The 20114-nt window shown below is 34.2% G+C and overlaps 1 protein-coding gene across 5 annotated transcripts in view; it reads right to left on the reverse strand.

Annotated features, from left to right (window-relative positions):
• ARHGAP5 (Rho GTPase activating protein 5) overlaps positions 1 to 20114 on the reverse strand; it is a 73907-nt gene that overhangs the window by 10660 nt on the left and 43133 nt on the right. For all 5 annotated transcript variants that reach the window (XM_076004113.1, XM_076004114.1, XM_076004111.1 and 2 more), the window contains one exon: positions 257 to 334. In XM_076004113.1, the coding sequence (XP_075860228.1) occupies positions 257 to 334 (78 nt within the window). The remainder of the gene's footprint in view (positions 1 to 256; positions 335 to 20114) is intronic.

A 20114-nucleotide genomic window follows, 5' to 3' on the forward strand; every position in this document is an offset into this window, starting at 1 on the left:
TCCCTTGTACCTAGCTCCTCAAGTCTAAGGCTCAACATTATTCAATGTCCAGTGTAAAGACAACAGGAGTTTTCCTAACTCTCCTGTACCTTTACTGTGGTATCTATTCAATACTTCTAACCCTACTTCAAAACTCTCCCTTTAACATCCATATCCCTTTGGAAGTTTTCAAATGAAAATCAATCTTCCTACTATGAAATTCTAATAAAGAAAACAACAAAAACAATGATTTTATTTTACATAATTATCTTCTTACCTTGATCAAACTGTTTTTGAATATTGTCTTGATCCGTTTTGTTCCCACTAACACGGTAGAGTCCTTCAGTACATAACCCTAAAAAAGAAATACACATGTCTTTATAAACACATATATATCTATTACAAAGAATGCACAATCTCACACACAACTTACTTACAAAAATATGGTGGCAAAATATTTTTAAGAATAAAATATTTTTGAGCATTTAAAAAAAGTTAATGGATTATTATTTTAAACCATTTAGGACATTCAATTCCAGACAAGATGAGTAGACATATTTCTCCCTATTCTTCCCACTAGATAAAACTAAAAACACTGGACACAATATATAAAAATTAAACACAACAAGTCTTTGAATGATGGAGAGAAGACTGATTGGTAATGACCTTGAAACTTTAAGAACAACATGACAATAAGTTCCTTGGGTTATTTTTGGGTTTTTTTGTTTTTTTTTTTTTGGCTTCTTATATATCCTGACTGGGCAATGGAAGAGCCTGCAATCCAAAAACACCAATGAGCAAATGCAGAAACAAAAACAAAAACAACCCCCCCCACACTAATAAAACAAAAACCAACAAGAAAAGCCTGTTCTCTCTAGTAAAGGACTGGAAAACATGCAGCCTATTAAGATGAAACCTACTGATTTAATGTGAAACTGTATTCTGAGATCCAGTTTCAATGAACTCTTCTCACCTTTTCTTCTTTCACTTCTCTCATTTATATTACCTACATATGCTATTTACAACATGAACTAAATAAATTTGTCCTGATTTTGTGAATATACTCTTTTATAGAATGAATTATTCTTGTTACTCCATGTCTATATAGCCCAGTTAAAACATTTCTTCCTCATTGACACTTTCTCTGCTATCCCCAATTCGAAGCAATTTCTTCTTCCTTTGAACTCCCATAGCACTTTATCTATAGTTCTATTACCACTTAGTACTTTCTATGTTGTACTATAGTGAAATACTCAGCAGCAAACTTCCTAAAAGTCTTAGCAGAGCCTTTCCAACCTCAGGGGTCTTTACACAATACAGTGGTTCTCAGCTGGGGGCATACTGTATTTCAAGGAACACTTGGCAATCCCTGGAGATATCTTTGGTTGGCAAAATTGGAGGAGGGGGAGCTACTGCCATCTTACAGGTAAAGGCCAGGGATGCTGCTAAACCTCCTAGAATACACAGCCTCTAACAACAAAGAATTAAATAGCCCCACATGTCAATAATGCTAAGGTTGAGAAACTCTTATACAGTGAAAAATGTTTTATTTGTTAAATGAAGATTATAAAGTACTTAATTATCCATGCTAAAAATCTTGCCTTTTGCTTGCTAATAACTGAGTGATTTGAAAAAACAGAAACACCAATTATTTAGATGTAAATTACCCACATTTTACTTGGACTTAAATTACCCAAAGTATTTATCCCAGACCTCCAAACAATAAAGGGATTAAACATCTATCTCAATATTCCAAAACTAAACATAAATACATAGATATTTAAAATATTACCTTTTAACTGAGTATCATTTTTTCCTTTCATTAGAAAAGGTCATTAACCATTAAGGGTTAAGCACAGTATTACTGCTATCTGAAGTTTTAAAATGGTCTAAGTTCTATTTGAGTTGCTATAACAGATACAAAACTAGACTTTCACTGCCTGTTTCTTTATACCTTCAGGATGAAATAATTATTTAAGTCATAGAAACCAAAAGGGGTCAGAATCAACTTTTGTACAACTCTGGAATCTAGCTAAAAAACAACCAGAAGCAGTATTGGTGAAGAAAGCAACTTTAAATTACCTATCTACAATTACCTACACCCCAGATTGGTGACAATCATGAGGATAGCAGCCAACAATCTGGATGCAGGATACAAGTGCCAGAGGAAGCAACATGACCTTATTCTCAAAGAACTGTGGTTGTAAATTTCGACCTGTCTAGTGGCTCCCTGAAAGAAGACTTAGAAAGGTATTTTTTTTCCTTTGGTTTCAGGCATTTAGGGAAACTAATAAATCACTAGTTAACCACTGAGATGATGGAACACAGATTTCAGCAGCAACAAATAACAAAGAACACAGACTTTACAAAAATAGTTTGGAGAAGTCATTAAACAAGCAAACAACATAACCAACAAACAGCAAAAACAAACCCAGATGAGGGGAAAGAATCTGATTTCCAGGGTTGCCATATTATAATATTAAAAATGTCTTATTTTCAACAAAAAATTAAGAAGTGTGCAAAGAAACAAGTATGGTTCACTACAGAAAAAAAAATTAAATTAATAGAAACTATCCATGAGGATGCCAGGCTATTGCACTTACTAGACAAAAACTTTAAATCAACTGTTTTAAAAACTCACAAAGAGCTACAGGAAACAATGAACAAAGAACTAAAGAAAACCAGGAGAATGATGACTCAACAAATAGAGAATATCGATAAATATAGCAAAATTATAAAAAAGCCCTAAAGAGAAATTCTAGAACTGAAAAGCATAATAAATGAAATGAAAAATTCATTAGAGAGGTTCAACAGCTGATTTAAACAAGCAAAAGAATCGGTGAACTTAAAAGCTGTCCAGACTATCCAGACTGAAGAACAAAAAGAAGAAAGAATGAAGAAACAAGAAAAGCAACTGTCACATACAAGGAATCTTCAGAAACTATGGAGGTTAGAAGATAGTGGAATGATATATTTGAAGTGTTAAAAGAAAAAAAATCATAAGCCAAAAATTCTGTTATCTGGCAAAATTATTCTTCAAAAATGAAGGAGAAATGAAGACATTCTCAGATAAACGAAAGTTGAGAGAGTTCATCACCAGTAGAAATTCCCTATAAAAAATGATAAAAAGGGAGTTAAGGAAGTTCTCTAAGCTGAAATGAATCAAGGGCACTAGAAAATATCTTAAGCTGTACCAAAAAAAGTAACGAACAAAGGTAAAGGCTGCTAGACAGGTTAAGTATATAAGCCAATAATAGCACTGCATTTTTAATATATACCTCCTTTTTTGTGTTCTGATATGATTTTAAAAGTACATAAAACAATAATTATAAATCTTTGTTAATGGGCAATGTATAAATATAATTTGCGACAATAACATAAAGGGGTATGAGACTGATCCTATATAGGAGCACAGTTATTATATACTTTTGAACTGAAGTTGTTTTTAATTAAAATATGATTGTTATAAAGTTAAGATGTTAACTGTAATCTTCAGGGTAATGACTAAGAAAATAATTTAAGATCTCCTATTAAAAGACAAATTTGTAGAATGGATAAAAAAAGAAAAATATAATCCAACTATATGCAGTTTACAAGACATTCACTAGAGAACTGAAGACACAAATATGATGAATGTAAGAAAATGGAAAAATATATTTCATGCAAATAGTAATTAAAGGGCAGCTCAAATCTATCCTAATATCAGAAAAAAGAGACCTTACAACAAAAATAGACTTTAAGACAGAAGGACATTATACAATAATAACAGGGGAATCCATCAGGAAGATAAAGTAATTATAAACACATATGTACCTAACAAGAGTTAATATAAGGCAAAAACTGATAGAATTGAAAGGAGAAATATACAGTTCAACTGTAAAAGCTGGAGACTATAATAATTTACTACAATAATGAATAGAACTAGACAGAAGATTAAGGAAATGGAAGACTTGAACAACACTATAAACCAACTAGACCAAACAGACATATGGAACACTATGGCACAATATACAATCTCTTCAAATGCACAGGTAACATTCTGTGGGATAGACCATGTTAGGCCACAAAACAAGTGTAAATAAATGTTAAAGGCCTGAAACAATACACAGTATGTTTTCTGATCACAAAGCAATGAAACTGGAAAATAACAACAAAAGGAAAATTCACAAATATGTGAAAATTAAACAACACACTCTTAAACAGCCAATGGATGCAAGAAGAAATTACAAATAAAATTAGCAAATACTCTGAGGTGAATAAAAAGAAAAATACACCAAAACCTACAGGATGCAGCGAAAACAGTGCTCAGAGGGAAATCTGCAGTTATAAAAATCTACATTAAAAAAGATCCCAGGGCGGGCATGGTGGCTCCTGCCTGTAATCCTCGCACTCTGGGAAGCTGAGGAAGGAGGATTGCTTGAGCTCAGGAGTTTGAGACCAGCCTGAGCAAGAGCAAGACCCCATCTCTACTAAAAATAGAAAGAAATTAGCCAAACAACTAAAAATAGAAAAAATTAGCTGGGCATGATGGTGCGTACCTGTAGTCCCAGCTACCTGGGAGGCTGAGGCAGGAGGATCGCTTGAGCTCAGGAGTTTAAGGTTGCTGTGAGCTAGGCTGATGCCATAGCACTCTAGCCCAGGCAACAGAATGAGACTTTGTCTCAAAAAAAAAATATTTCAAAGTTAAGGTTAGGTTAAGAAACTAGAAATAAATAAAAGGCATCCGTATTGGAAAGGAATGAAGTAAAATTATCCCTATTCACAGATGACATGACTTACATATAAAAAATCCACAAAAACACTAGTAAAATACAAGAACTCGTAAAGCTGTAGTATACAAGATCAATACATGCAAGTCAGTTGTATTTTTATACCCTAGCAATGAGCAGTATGAAGATAAAATCAAGAAAACGATTCCATTTACAAACATTCAAAAGTATAAAATACTTAGGAATAAATCTGACCAAGAAGGTGTAAGATTTGTACACTGAAAACTACAAAATAGTGTTGAAAGAAACTAAGGAATATATAAATAAGTAAAAGATATCTTGTGTTTATCAAGTAGAAGACTAAATATTTTTAGTATGACAATACCACCCAAACTGATCTACAGATTAAGTGCAATCTCTATCAAAATCTAATTGACTATTTTTGCAGAAATGGAAAAGTGAATTCTCAAATTCATATTGAATGGGAACCCCACAGCCAAAGGAATCTTGAAAAAGCAGAACAAATTGAAGAACTCCATGTTTTCTGATTTCAAAACCGAATACAAAATTTAAGTACTTGAAACACTGTGGTAGCAGCAAAAGCATAACACATATATATCAATGGAACAGAATTGAGAGTTCAGATATAAACCCATATATCTATGGCCAATTGATTTTCAACAAAGGTGTCAAGACCATTCAATGAGGAAAGGATAGTATTTCAACAAATGGCATTGGGACACCTGAATATCCACATGCAGAAGAATGAATATGGATCCCTATCTTACACTATGTACAAAATTAACTCAAAATGTATTAAAGGCCTACATGTAAGAGCTAATAATATAAACCATAGGAGTAAAGGAGACATAGTGATAAATTTCATTACCTTGGATTTGGCAATGGATTCTTTTTTTTTTTTTTTTGAGACAGAGTCTTGCTTTGTTGCCCAGGCTAGAGTGAGTGCCATGGCGTCAGCCTAGCTCACAGCAACCTCAAACTCCTGGGCTCAAGCAATCCTGCTGCCTCAGCCTCCCAAGTAGCTGGGACTACAGGCATGCACCACCATGTCCGGCTAAGTTTTTCTATATATATGTTAGTTGGCCAATTAATTTCTTTCTATTTATAGTAGAGACAGGGTCTCGCTTGCTCAGGCTGGTTTTAAACTCCTGACCTCAAGCAATCCTCCCGCCTCGGCCTCCCAGAGTGCTAGGATTACAGGCGTGAGCCATCGCGCCCGGCCATGGCAATGGATTCTTATCTACAATAACAACATAAGGAACAACAAAAAAATTGGATTTCATTAAAATTTAAAACTTTTATGCAACAAAGGACATTATCAAGAGATAACCTATAGAATAATGGGATAAAATATTTGCAAATCACTTTGTTGATGAGGGTCTACTACCAACAATATATAAAAAGAATCTTACAACTCACTAAGGAAAAGCATTAAGATAAAGACAACCCAATTTAAAAAGGGCAAAAGACTTGGAAAATTCTCCAAAGATATAGAAATAGCCAATAAGTACACAAAAAGATGCTCCACATCGTTAGTTATCACAGAAATGGAAATGAAAACCACAGTAAGGTATCACTTCACATCCACTAAGGAAGACCATAATTAAAAAATGAAAAACAGCAAGTGTTGGTAAAAATGTGGAGAAATTGGAATCCTCCTACACTGCTGGTAGGAATGTAAAATGGTGCAGCTGCTGTAAAAAACAGTTTGGTGGTTCCTGAAAAGTTAAACATAGAATTATCTTATGATCCAGCAATTCTACTCCTAGACATATACTCTAAAAGAACTCAAAACAGGTACTTAAATAAATACTTCTACATTAATGTTCACACAGCCAAAAAATGGAAACAACCCACATACTCATCAATGGATAAACAAAAGTGGTACTGCCATACAATATAAGTCATGAAAATAATGTACATGCTATATGAGGACAAACCTAAAAACCACTATGCTTAATGAAAGAGCCAGACACAAAAGGTCACATTTTGTGATTTCAGAATATGAAATACCTAGGAAAGGCAAATCCATAGAGATAGAAAGACTGGCAGTTGCCAGGACTCAGAAGAGTGAATGAAGAGTGACTAACTAATGGGTACAGTGTTTTCTTCTGGAGTGATGAAATGTTTGGGAACTAAACAGAGGTGATGGTTGCACAACATTGTGAATGTACTAAATGCCACTGAACTGTATACTTTAAAATAATTCATTTCATGTATGAATTTTACCTCAAAGAGAAATTTAAAAGCCCACATGGGAGAAAAAACACCAAGAATTAGTAGTATATAAGTTTACTGAAGCTAGATCCCACTGAATTGAGTGGATTCTTATTGCTTGATGCGGACCACAGAGCGAGGTACATGAGTAAATGGGAGAAATCCTATTTCAAGAGAACTGCCTGATGCAATATTTACTTAAACATAGTAAAACATAGTCTACATTAATTAATTATCCAAAAATGAACTATTTGATTATTTATTTGGCAATGTAAAATTAAGAAGTAACTAGCACTATGTTGCCTTTGCTATATTCATCAGACTCTCTCTTTTGGAAATTTGGAATTGGGATTCAAAGGTATCTGGTTAGCTTAGTATATGGTTAAAACTTAGACCTAAAATTCTAGGATCCATGAACAGACAAGGTAATCTACAGAGAGAAAAGAATGACAAAGAAATTGATAGAATACTGCCTGGTTTCTAGCCTGCTAGATGAGTTGCTTTTGGCTTCTATAAGAAGGTTTTTTTAAAGGTTTTTAAAGGTTTCTTTTTTTTTTGCATTTTTGCTGCTTTGCAACAAAAATAATTTAGATAAAGAAAGCCTTAATTCCTGGGCTATGAAATTTAGATATTTTCTTTCTAGGTACTCAATATATTTAAATAGGAGAAACATTTGGGAGTGAGGGACAACTGGATTGAAATGAATATAAATGTGGTATTAATAGTATAGATCTTAATGTGGTAGTGACCCTGTAAAACATATATAAGAAAAATATTTCTAAGAATTAGCAATTAATGGAATGTAGGCACAATAGGTGAAAAAAAGTCACGTGAATGAGATACCTGATCCCAGGTAACTGTAAGAATGCAAATGGCATTATGAGAAAAAGGAAAATCAAGAGAAGACAGTGGTTTGGGGCAAGATGAATTGCATTTTAATCTCGTTAAGTCCAAGACATCACATCCAAGTAGAAATGTTCAGTATGCAGTTAGTAATATAAGAAAACCTTGGGGTGTGAGAAACAAAGATCTGGGAGTCATTCTTATAAATGAATGATGGCCCAGGCCCAAAAGCAAATATAAATCAGATATGCATAAATGACATCAACATTAAATAAGATGGCTATAAATTATTGAAACTACTTAAAGATGTATGTAGAGGCAAAAGAAATATGAACATGGGGAGACATATAATGATGTGTTTGGATTTGAAATAGGATTTAATATTCCTTAATTAAATGCCCACTATGTGCTATGTATTAGAACACACATGTAATTTAAGATATAAAACATACTGTCCCTGATACTACATAGTATATAGGTCAACAGGTCAGTTATTTTGAGTTTTGAAACAATGGCTGAAGTATTAATAAATATGCTTATGCTGTTTTTAATGATATATTACTAATGAAACTTCACTTGGGCTAAGTGAAATGACATTTTTCACATGCTAAAAAGCTGGTAGGGATGAAGTAACATCAATGAAATGAGCAGTTTTAGCAGTGGTACTTAACATTTCAGGCACAAAGCCATTACTAGAATAATAAGACTAAATGTAGTATTTTCTTTTCAATTTTTCAAAACCAAGTTTTTAAAAATTCCATAGTGGGGGGTGGATATATTTTATTACAACTTCAGTTTACTGAACTTAAAATGAATCACTACTTTCCTGCCACTAAACCATTAGTAGAGAAATATTAATAAGCAGATTTCCAGTATTTCATTGTTACTTTCATAACATATAATGATTAAAAGTTCACATAGTAAATATTACATGCATCATTTTCATTCCATCTTCAAAATAACAAACAAGAGGCCTTATTAAAGGTAAGGAACCAAGCTGAGAAAAGTGAAGTGACTTCCTCAAGGGCACATGGTGAGCAAGGTAGGGTCATTAGTTTGTTCCATTCAATATATAATAGACATACTTTTGAAATTCCTCCCATTTGTTTTATGTGGGTGGGTGGTTTCTTCTCTCTGCTGGACATAGCAATTTTATGTCTAGATATTTTTCCTAGAAAATAAAAATACAAGTACATAAAGGCATATATAAAGATAACTGCCAAGAATATTGAAATGTTTGGAGACTTATGTTCGGCTATAGGGATGACTGAACAAACTAGAATTTATCAACATGTTAGAATATAACAGGTCAGAACATGTTAAATAAGCCATAAAAAGTAACTCCGAAGATTAGTCTCTTATTACATGGAAAGTCACTCAGATATTAAAAATATTACAAAACAGTAAGTTTAATTTTCTCCTTTTCAAAAAATTAGGTATTTTCAAACATGAATTTTATATATTGTATAAATCTACAGAAAAACATCTCATGATTGTGAAATCACAGGTGACTTTTAGTTATATTACTTAGGGATTTATCTGTACTTTCTTTTCTGCTGTAATGAAATAGGCGGTTGCTTTCTTTAAAAAAAAAAACCTGTGATTGTCAAAAATCACCTGTAAGCAGTAATGGTAAATGGAGCCTGGGCTAGAATTCAATTTGTGTGACTTCATACATGTTAATTTTTCTGAGCCTCAGTTTTTCCTTTTGTAAAATGAAGATAGTAACTTCACATACATCTAAGTGTGAAAATTAAATGAATTAATAAACACTTATTTTATGGCACACTAAAGGTTACTATCAAATAGTAAGCATTCAGTAAAAGATTATTATATTATTAAGTAATTATTTCACTTGGGGGATAAAAAGGATAAGGGCTAATGTGTTTCCTCAGACTTGTACAGCATTCCTTTTCCTACAGGAAAAGGAATTTTAAAAAGTGTTATAGTTGTACATCATCTGGTTGTCAACCACAAAAATAGAAGTTTCATATGGTTCAATCTAACTTAAAAACAAAGCATTTGAGATAGCTTCTGCCTAAGAATGGCCTTTCTTTATTAGCAAACAGCATCTTGCACACTATGTATCACATTCATCACCCATGAATGTTGTTATTAAAATGCATAAAACCACTCAAAACCCATGTTTTTATAATAGAACTTAATGATTAGCACAATGCAAATTATTCAGTCGATATAAATTTAAATAATGGACAAAGCCTTTGTAGCACAAATGCCTCTGTTTTCTGGACTTTTTGCAATGATCATGCATGCTTTATATTTGTAGGAAAAAGCAATGCTAATTCTAATTTGGAAAATGAAGACTAAAAAGAAAAATGTGTGTGTAACTAATATTACAAGGACACTCAGGGCTATTAAAAATTTTGAATTCATTTTTTAAACATTAAGGATTTAATTATGTGCCAGACACCTTTTTAGAAGCCAAAAGTCCCTATTTTCATGAAGATTATAGTTTAATGGCTGTGACATAAAACAAAAAGCTTTTAGTTTGTTACCAGCTACTTCAACAAGACAACATTATCCTTCTAACAGATAAAAAATAGGCCTCAAAGTCAGGAACCACAAAAGGTTACATTAGTATACTACAAAACCTCAAGGAATTTCTGCTAGACACAGGCATACTAAAACAATCTAAAGAAATGCTTCAAGGGCTAATTTATAATGCCTCCACTATATCAAAAATAAATAAGTCACACATGAATCATTAAATTCAGGTGTCAATGATACCATTTTCTGCACTTAGTTGACACTGAGTTAAGGTCATTAGAAGCCTAAAATCACCAAATCAACAGATAATGTCTTTTGGTAACTGACATCATGTGCCTCCTCCTAATGTGATAGATTGAGAAGGATACTTAAGCCCCATGTAGAATTCCAGCCAAAAACGCTTCTCTTGAATTTGATCATGAAGTAGCCAAATAAAATTTAGGAACATTCTGCAAACAACTGACTTAGAATCTTGAAAAAAATATAACTGACATGAACACATACACACAAGGCTAGAAAACTGTTCTAAGGAAGCATTACAAGAAATATAATGCATGATCTTTGAATGGATCCTGAACTGACTGAACAAAAAGTTCTAAGAGAACACTGTTGGGACAATTAAGAGAATTTGAATATAGATAGTATATTTGACAATAGAATTGTACCAATATTAAATTGCCCGAACATGGTACTTACATTGTGGTTTTGTGACGAGAATGTCCTTGTTATTGGGGATATATGCTAAACGATTTAGGAGTGCAGAGTCATGATATTTGTACCTCAATCTCACATTGTTCAGCAACCCCTATCCCCTCAAAAGTTGGAAAAGAAATGTGGCAAAAAGTTAATAATTAGTGGATCTAGGTAAAGGTAAATAGATGCTCACTCATACTATTCTTGCAACATTTCTAAAGATTCAAAAACTTTCAAAAATGTAAGAAGTAAAGAAAATATGATTTTTAAAAAAGAAACAACTCTATGAGAGCAAGAGAACTGACTAGGTGAATGGGAAATATAGGATGATAATTTAAGATGTATGGTCATATATTTAAAATGAAATGCATGATTTATGTTTTTCTATAGCCATGATTCTCTCATTCTGGCTCCAACACAGAGTGTTTAACCAAAGTTGAGGTTTTGTCAAGTGGATAAAATGGTGAGAGTTTAGGAGGCACACAGGGAGTGAACATAAAAATAGATCAAGTAGTATCCAGATAAGGCAGAACAAAACAAACGATGTCTAGTGAAAAAGCATCACAATGATGAAAACAGTGGGAGTTCTTGAAAACAGCAAGTAGGAAAAAGCTGAAGTTTAGGAAAAAGGTCTTAAGAAAGTTATACTACATTAGCAATAAAACAAAGACTCATTCATCTACTCTACCTCAATTATTAATATTTCATCCATTATTAGTGTTTTGAAAGAACACACAATTTTTAAACCAATATATATAGAGAATGCCATTAACATTTGTCCTTTCAACTCACATTTACCAGAAATATAACTGCTATGCTTTAGAGAGTTTCTACTTCTTAATAATTCATTTGTAATTATAGGGCATTCCAGATTAAGTACATCCACATGCAAATAAAAATTTTGGCAAATAAAAGTAATACCTCACCTATCTGGAATTTGGTCATCTGATTATCTAATCTATCATAACTGATAAAAAGGGGACCAAAAAGGACTATGAAAGCCACTAAGATATCACACAGCCTTTCCACTATAATCTATTATTTTGTTTATAGAAGAAACACTTGAGGTTTTTCCAGATTCTACTTAACCTAACCAGAAGCACAATTTATAAACTCTGCCTTGTCTTTCCTGACCCACAGATTAGAAATTGCAAATCAGAACAGCAAAATGAGATTAGCAGCAGCAGGAGGTACACTGACAACAAAGCAGGAAGCTGAAAAACCATAAAACGCAGAAAAAAAAATTAGAAAACATAAATCTCTAACTCAAGAATGCCTCAAGAGAGTCTGAAGATAGTACACTTTTTTTTTAAACTTAATATATACATATTTAATTATGTGTACTTTTAATTCCACAATGATGTTTTACTCTAAATTAAATTTAAAATTCTTTTTTTTTTTTTTTTTTTTTGAGACAGAGTCTCTCTCTGTTGCCCTGGCTGGAATGCAATGGTGTCATCATGCTCACTGCAATCACAAATTCCTGAGCTCAAGCAATCCTCTTGCTCAGCATCCTGAGTAGCTGGGACTACAGGTATACACCATCACACCCAACTATTTTTTTTCTATTTTTTGTAGGGATAGGATCTCACTTTTTTTTTTTTTAATTATTTTTTTTATTTTGGTATATTATGGGGGTACAGATTTTAAGGTTTCAATAAATGCCCATTTCCCCCCCTCCCCCCAAAAGTCTGAGTCTCCATCATGACCATCCCCCAGATGGTGCACATCTACACTTTTAAAACCAGAGAACATTGTCATTAAAATACCACTCTAAAGGAGGAAACACTTCCTAACTCATTATATGAGGTTAATGATGCTAAAGTCAAAGACACCACAAGAAAACAAAACAGATCAATAATACTTGTGAATATAGACATAAAAGTTCTCAACAGGCTGGGCATGGTGGCTCATGCCTGTAATCCCAGCACTCTGGGAGGCTGAGGCAGGAGGATCACTTGATGTCAGGAGTTGGAGACCAGCCTGACCAAGAGCAAGACCCTGTCTCTACTAAAAATAGAAAAAATTAGTGGGGTATGGTGGCACACGCCTATAGTACCAGCTACTAGGGAGGCCGAGGAAGGAGGAATCCTTGAGCCTAGAAATTTGAGGTTGCTGTGAGCTGTAATGATGCCATGCACTCTAGCCTGGACGACAGAGGAAGACTCTGTCTCAAAAAAAAAACCCCACAAAAAGCAAAAAAAAAAAAAAAAGGTCCTCAACAAAATACTAGCAAACTGAATCCAACAGCAGATTAAAAGGATTTTGCTGATGATGAAGAACCCCCCCCTCCCCCAATAAAAGAAAGAAAAAGGATTATACACAGGATGACCAAGTGGGATTATCTCAATAATGCAAGTGTGGTTCAACATAAGAAAAATCAAGCAATGCACATCAATACAGTGGGGAAAAAAATCATACAATTATCTCAGCTGATACAGAAAAATCATTTAACAAAATCCAACATCCTAAAAAAAATTTAAAAAAAAATCCAACATCCTTTGATAATAATTTTTAAAAACCCCACAAACTAGGAATGAAAGGTATTATGGGTTGAACTGTGTCTCTCTCAAAAAGATATATTGAAGTCTTAACCCCAAATACCTCAGCAGATGACCTTATCTGGACTATGGTCTTTGCAGATATAATTAGAAATTGTGGTCATACTGGAGTATAGTAGAGTTCTTAAACCAATATGACTGATGTTTCCCTATGACACACACACACACACACACACACACACACACACACACACACACACACACACACACACACACACTGGGAGAATGGCCAAGGGAAGAGACTACAGTGATACAGCTGCAAGCCAAGGAACGCCAAGGTTTGTATAATTGTTAAAATAAACTGTGGTCATACTGGAGTATAGTGGAGTTCTTTTTTTTTTTTTTTTTTTGAGGATTATAAGGAATGCCATATAGTGGAGTTCTTAAACCAATATGACTGATGTCCCTATGGAAAGACCACACACACACACACACACATACACACACACTGGGAGAATGGCCAAGGAAGAGACTATAGTGATACAGCTGCTAGCCAAGGAACACCAAGGTTTGACAGCCACCACCAGAGGAAAGGAAGAATTCTACCTAGAGTCTCAGCGGAAACATGGCCCTGCTGATACCTTGCCTTCACATTTCTAGCTTTCAGAAATATAAGAGACTAAATTTCTGTTGTTTTAAGCTACCTGGTTTGTAGGACTTTGTATGGATGCCCCAAGAAACTAACACAGAAGGGAACATCCTCAACATGACAAAGAGCATTTATGAAAAACCCACAGCCCCATAGCTAATATCATGCTCAATGGTGAAAGAATAAAACCTTTCCCCCAAGATAAGGAACAAGACAAGGGTGCCTGCTTTCACAACTGCTATCCAACATCATCCTGGAAGTTCAAACCAGAGCAATCAGGCAAGACAAAGAAATAGAAGGCATCCAAATTTGAAAGTAAAGTTATCCCTATTCACAGAGGACAAAAAAATACATATAAAACCCCAAAGAATACACAGAAAAACAGAGCAAGTAAAATAGTTCAGCAAAGTTGCAGGATACAAGATCAACACACAAAAATCAGTTCTATACCCTAGCATAAACATTCCAAAAATAAAATTAGGAAAACTCCATTTACAACAGTGTCCAATAAAACAGGAATAAATTTAACCAAGACAAGACTTGTACACTGAAAACTATAAAACAATATTGAAAGACATTAATGACCTAAATAAATGGAAAGACATCCAGCAATCAAAATAGATTGGAAGACTTAATATTGCTAAAATGGCAATACTGTCAAAGTAATCTACAGATGAAATTCAATTCCTATCAGAAGGGATAAAATGAATAGAATTACACAAACAGAACACAATTGCTGGCAAGGATATGAAGAAATGCTAAACACTGCACATTGTTGTTGGGAATGTAAAATGGTGCATCCATTGTGGAAAACAATTTGACGGCTCCTCAAAAAGTTAAAACATAGAATTACCATATGGCCTAGCATTCCACTCCTAAGTATATACTCCAAAGAAATGAAACAGGTACTTGAGTACTTGTATATGAATGTTCATAGCAGGACTTTTCACAATAACCAAAAGGGGTAAACAACCAGAATCTCTATCAAACGATCAACGAATAAGCAAAATGTGATATCTCCATACAATGGTAACATATCACAATGTAGATGAAGCTCAAAAACAGTGCTAAGTGAAAAGAAGCAGAAAAGGTCATATACTGTATCATTCCATTTATATGAAATATTTAGAATAAGTAAATCCAGAGAGACAGTAAGCAGATTGCTGACTACCACCTGCCCAATACCCTATCACTGTAGTGCCTATGTGTCCACTTAGGTGCTGCTCAGTTAATACCAGTTTGCTGGTGAGTATATGTGGTGCTTGTTTTTCCATTCTTGAGATACTTCACTTAGTAGTATGGGTTCCAGCTCTAACCAGGAAAATATAAGATGTGCTATATCACCGTTGTTTCTTAGAGCTGAATAGTACTCCATGGTATACATATACCACATTATATTAATCCATTCTTGGATTGATGGGCACTTGGGCTGTTTCCACAGCCTTGCAATTAATTATGAACTGTGCTGCTATAAACATTCAAGTGCAGGTGTCTTTTTTGTAGAGTGTCATTGGATTTTTTGGGTAGATGCCCAGTAATGGGATTGCTGGATCAGATGGTAGATCCACTTGTAACCCTTTAAGGTATCTCCATATTGCTTTCCACAGAGGTTGAACTAGTTTGCAGTCCCACCAGCAGTGTAGGAGTGTTCCTCTCTCTCCACATCCACACCAGCATTTGTTGTTTGGGGACTTTTTGATAAAGGCCATTCTCACTGGAGTTAAGTGGTATCTCATTGTGAGGCCTCCTCTTTTGTATATACAACCTGTTTGTATTGTAAACTTTTCTTCACACTCTAGATGTTCACCCTAAATTCCATTAATATATATGACTTACATTAATATCTAGACACTGATAATTACCAAAACAGTATCTAAAGACCAAATCATTTTCCAGGGATCTATAGTCATATATGCAACTGAGTCTTGGGCTTTTATATGGATATGCCACAGGCACCTTGACATATCCAAAATATGATTTCCATTATGAAACTGTTAAATCTGCTTTCTATATTATAACTTCTATTTTCATTAATGGAATACCACCTAAGTCACCCTAATGGGGAAATCTGAGAGGCATTTTTGAGTCTTTTTCAACCCCATATCTATCAGGTTTATCATCATCATCCTAACTCACTAAACAACAAGGCCTACTGTTACTTTTCTTTTCACGCTCTCTCTTCCACACTACCCTTTTTAACCCACTTTCAACTTAAACAATATTTCAAGGGTCATTTCCCAACTGGAACTTATCAGTACAACTTTACTATTATAAAAATAGGGACATCTGCTACCACTAAGAAGGACTAACTGCTATAGAAATTGCTTTCCCACAGTAAACTAAAAACTAGAAAAATTATATGAAACACCAGTTTCACACACTGAATACTGATCATTCAACATTAATCACAAATCAAAACTATGATTCATAAGGGGAAAAGCAATAACTGGGGCAAGCTGTCTGAATGTTTCCAAGTTAGTGCGTGGAGGGATTTTAGATGGTAATAAAGGGAGGTGGAATCCAAACAGACCAAAATGGTCTACCAGAGTTGAGAAAACAGAAAAAGGAGTTCAGAAAGTCTGAGGGAGCTAGAATTTGAGGGATATAAACACCAAAAAGAGGGAGAGATACACAGAGAAAGAGGCTCCAACATGTACAGAGAAGTCCCTGGAGTCTTTGGTTGAATATTGCACATGTATGTGAGAAAACTTCCTGAGGACCAGGACTGAGAATAGTCCAGATTTTACTCTCAAAAGATCTTATAATACATGGGGCATTGGGTCAAATCCTCATGCTTTACTATAGGTCTAAGCAAGTACTACAATAAAAGCTGCTCTGGATCCACCATAACAAACTTATAATCAAGACTAGAGAGGACCAAGCTGACTTAACACCTGAAAAAACAAATTTAACATTCTTTAAAGGCACACTAGAAAATTCATCACCCAACAATGTAAAATTCAGAATGTCTGACACCAAATCAAAACTACCAAAGTAGGAAAATATCTCATACAAGGAGAAAAAAACAGAAAGACACCCAGAAATAATACATGACAGAAATCAGTAAACCAAAGATCTTAAAACAGCTATTATAAATCTTATATACTCAAAGATATACAGGAAAGCATATGATGGGCACAAAAATGAAACACATAAAAAAAGCCTTATATGGGATTTCTAGATTTGACCATACAAAAAAAATTTAGTGAACTTGAAGATATAGCAATAGTCTAATCAAGATGAAACACAAAAAGAAAAAAAAAGTTTTAAACAATTCCAAAAGATTTAACATATACGCAATTGGAGTCCCAAGTAAAAGAGAAAGGGGTGGGAAATGGGAGAACAGAAAAAATTACTTTAAGAAGTAATGGCCTCAAATTTTCCAAATTTGAAAATTATAAACCAAGAGATCCAAGAAGCACCAGAAACAAGCATAAAAGTTTAACACACTGACTGCCATACTAGAAAATTTTTTTTTCCTTGGAGCAACAGTATTTTATTATGAAAATAGAATAACAACTTCTAAAACAAAATGATCCTTTCTAATTTCATGAAAAATTTCTATTTTTTATTGTTTCTGTGCATGAGTTATACGCAACTTGAAAAATAGTTCCTGCTGCTCCCAAGGAAGAGATGTGTGATTTACATATGCTTCATGAGGCCCCAGGCTCAAAACCACCATGAGTTAAATACAACTCACATGGCAGTTAATGTGTTAAAACACATGCACATTTTCTAAGATAAAAATTATTTAATAGTAATTTTATTAAAAATAATAAAATTACTATTAAATAATTTTTAAATAATAATAAAATTAAGTAATTTTATTATTTTTAATAAAATTACTGTAAACCAGGGAAAATAAGCAGCTTTAGGTTGAGGGAGAGAGAACACACCAAATTCAGAAAAACACACATAAGAATGACAGCAGACTTCTCATGAGATATCATGATACATCATAACAACAAGCAGTCTTTTAAGAGATGAACAAAAAGAAAAAACAACAATAAGCCATCAGCCTAGAATTCTATACCCAGAAGAATAAAGTTGAAAAACTCATAATTCTTGATTTCAAAACTTACTACAAAACTGCAGTAATAAAAACAGAGTAGTAATGGCATACATGAATAGGCATAGAACAACAGAATAGAAGTGAGAGTCCAGAAATAAATTTTCGCATTTATGGTCAACTGATTTTCAACAAGGGCACCAAGGCAATTCAACAGAATAGTCTTTTCAATAAATGGTACCTGTACAATGGATATCCACATGCATACAAATCAAATTGGAGCTACTCCTCAAACCATACACAAAACTAACTCAAAATGGATCATGGACGTAAATGTAAGAGCCAAAACTATAAAACTCTTAGAATATATAGAGAATAAAATCTTTGTGACCTTGGATTAGGCAAAATCATCTTAGATATGAGACCACGCACTCTGTGACAAAATTTTAAAAAACTGATAAAATACACTTCATAAAAATTTAAAACTGTGCTTCAAAGGATATCATCGAGAAATTGTAAAAGACAACTCACAGGGTGAAGAAAATTTTTTTGCAAATCGTATTTGAAAGCAATCTGCATTCAGAATACATAAAACAGCTCTAAAATTCAAAAGACAAACAATTCAATTAGAAAGTAGGCAAAACAGCTGAATAGATATGTCTCCAAAGAAGATATATGAAAAGCCAATGAGCACTTAAAAAGATCCTCAACCTCATTGGTTATCAGGGAAATGCAAATCAAAACCATATGAAATACCATTTCATATCTCCACTGGGATGGCTATAATCAAAAAAGAGAAAAATAAACAGTGGCAAAAAATATGGCCAAACTGGAACTCTTATATATTGCTGGTAGGAATGTCAAAATATTGCAGCCACATTGAAAAAACAATCTGGCAGTTCCTCAAAAGGCTAAACACAGAGTTGCCACATGATCTAGCAATTCTACTCCTAGGTATATACCCAATAGATGTGAAAACATACGACCACACAAAAACTATGACAGAAATGTTTATAGCAGCACTCTTCACAATAGTCAAAAAGTGGAAACAAACCAAGTGTCCATCAATGGAAAACTATTCAGCAATAAAAAGGAATGAAGGTAATCTGTCACGGACTAGTCTAAAAAAAAGGGGGGTGGGGGAAGGAATGCTCACACCTATAATCCTAGCACTGTGGGAGGATCATTTGAAGCCAGCAGTTCGAGACCAGCCTGGGCAATAGCAAGACCCTATGTCAACAAAAAATAAAAAAATTAGCCAGGCATGGTGGTGCACACCTATAGTCCCAGCTACTTGGGAGGCTGAGCCTGGAGGATTGCTTGAGCCCAAGAGTTTGAGGTTGCAGTGAGCCATGATCATGCCAATGCACTCTAGCCTGGGTGACAGAGCAAGTGGGGCGCCCGGCCCCACTGTACACTTTAAATGAGTGACTTGTATAGTATGTGAATTATATCTCAATAAAGCTTTTACATAATTATAATCCTAAGAAAATATCTTTCAATAACAAGAAAAATTTCCTGTTTGAAGCAGAAATTATATACATGTATTATAATATTTAAAACAAAATTAGGCCGGGCGCAGTGGCTCACGCCTGTAATCCTAGCACTCTGGGAGGCCGAGGCGGGCGGATTGCTCAAGGTCGGGAGTTCGATACCAGCCTGAGCGAGACCCCGTCTCTACTAAAAAAATAGAAAGAAATTAATTGACCAACTAAAAGTATATATACAAAAAATTAGCCGGGCATGGTGGTGCATGCCTGTAGTCCCAGCTACTCGGGAGGCTGAGGCAGGAGGATCGCTTGAGCCCAGGAGTTTGAGGTTGCTGTGAGCTAGGCTGACGCCACGGCACTCACTCTAGCCTGGGCAACAAAAAGTGAGACTCTGTCTCAAAAAAAAATAAAATAAAATAAAATAAAACAAAATTAAAATATATAACATAGAATAAGGGATAGTGCAAAGTATACTATTACAAGGTTCTTTTTTTT

The sequence above is a fragment of the Microcebus murinus genome, chromosome 6 (genome assembly GCF_040939455.1).
Source record: "Microcebus murinus isolate Inina chromosome 6, M.murinus_Inina_mat1.0, whole genome shotgun sequence".
NCBI classification, from domain to species: Eukaryota; Metazoa; Chordata; class Mammalia; order Primates; family Cheirogaleidae; genus Microcebus; species Microcebus murinus.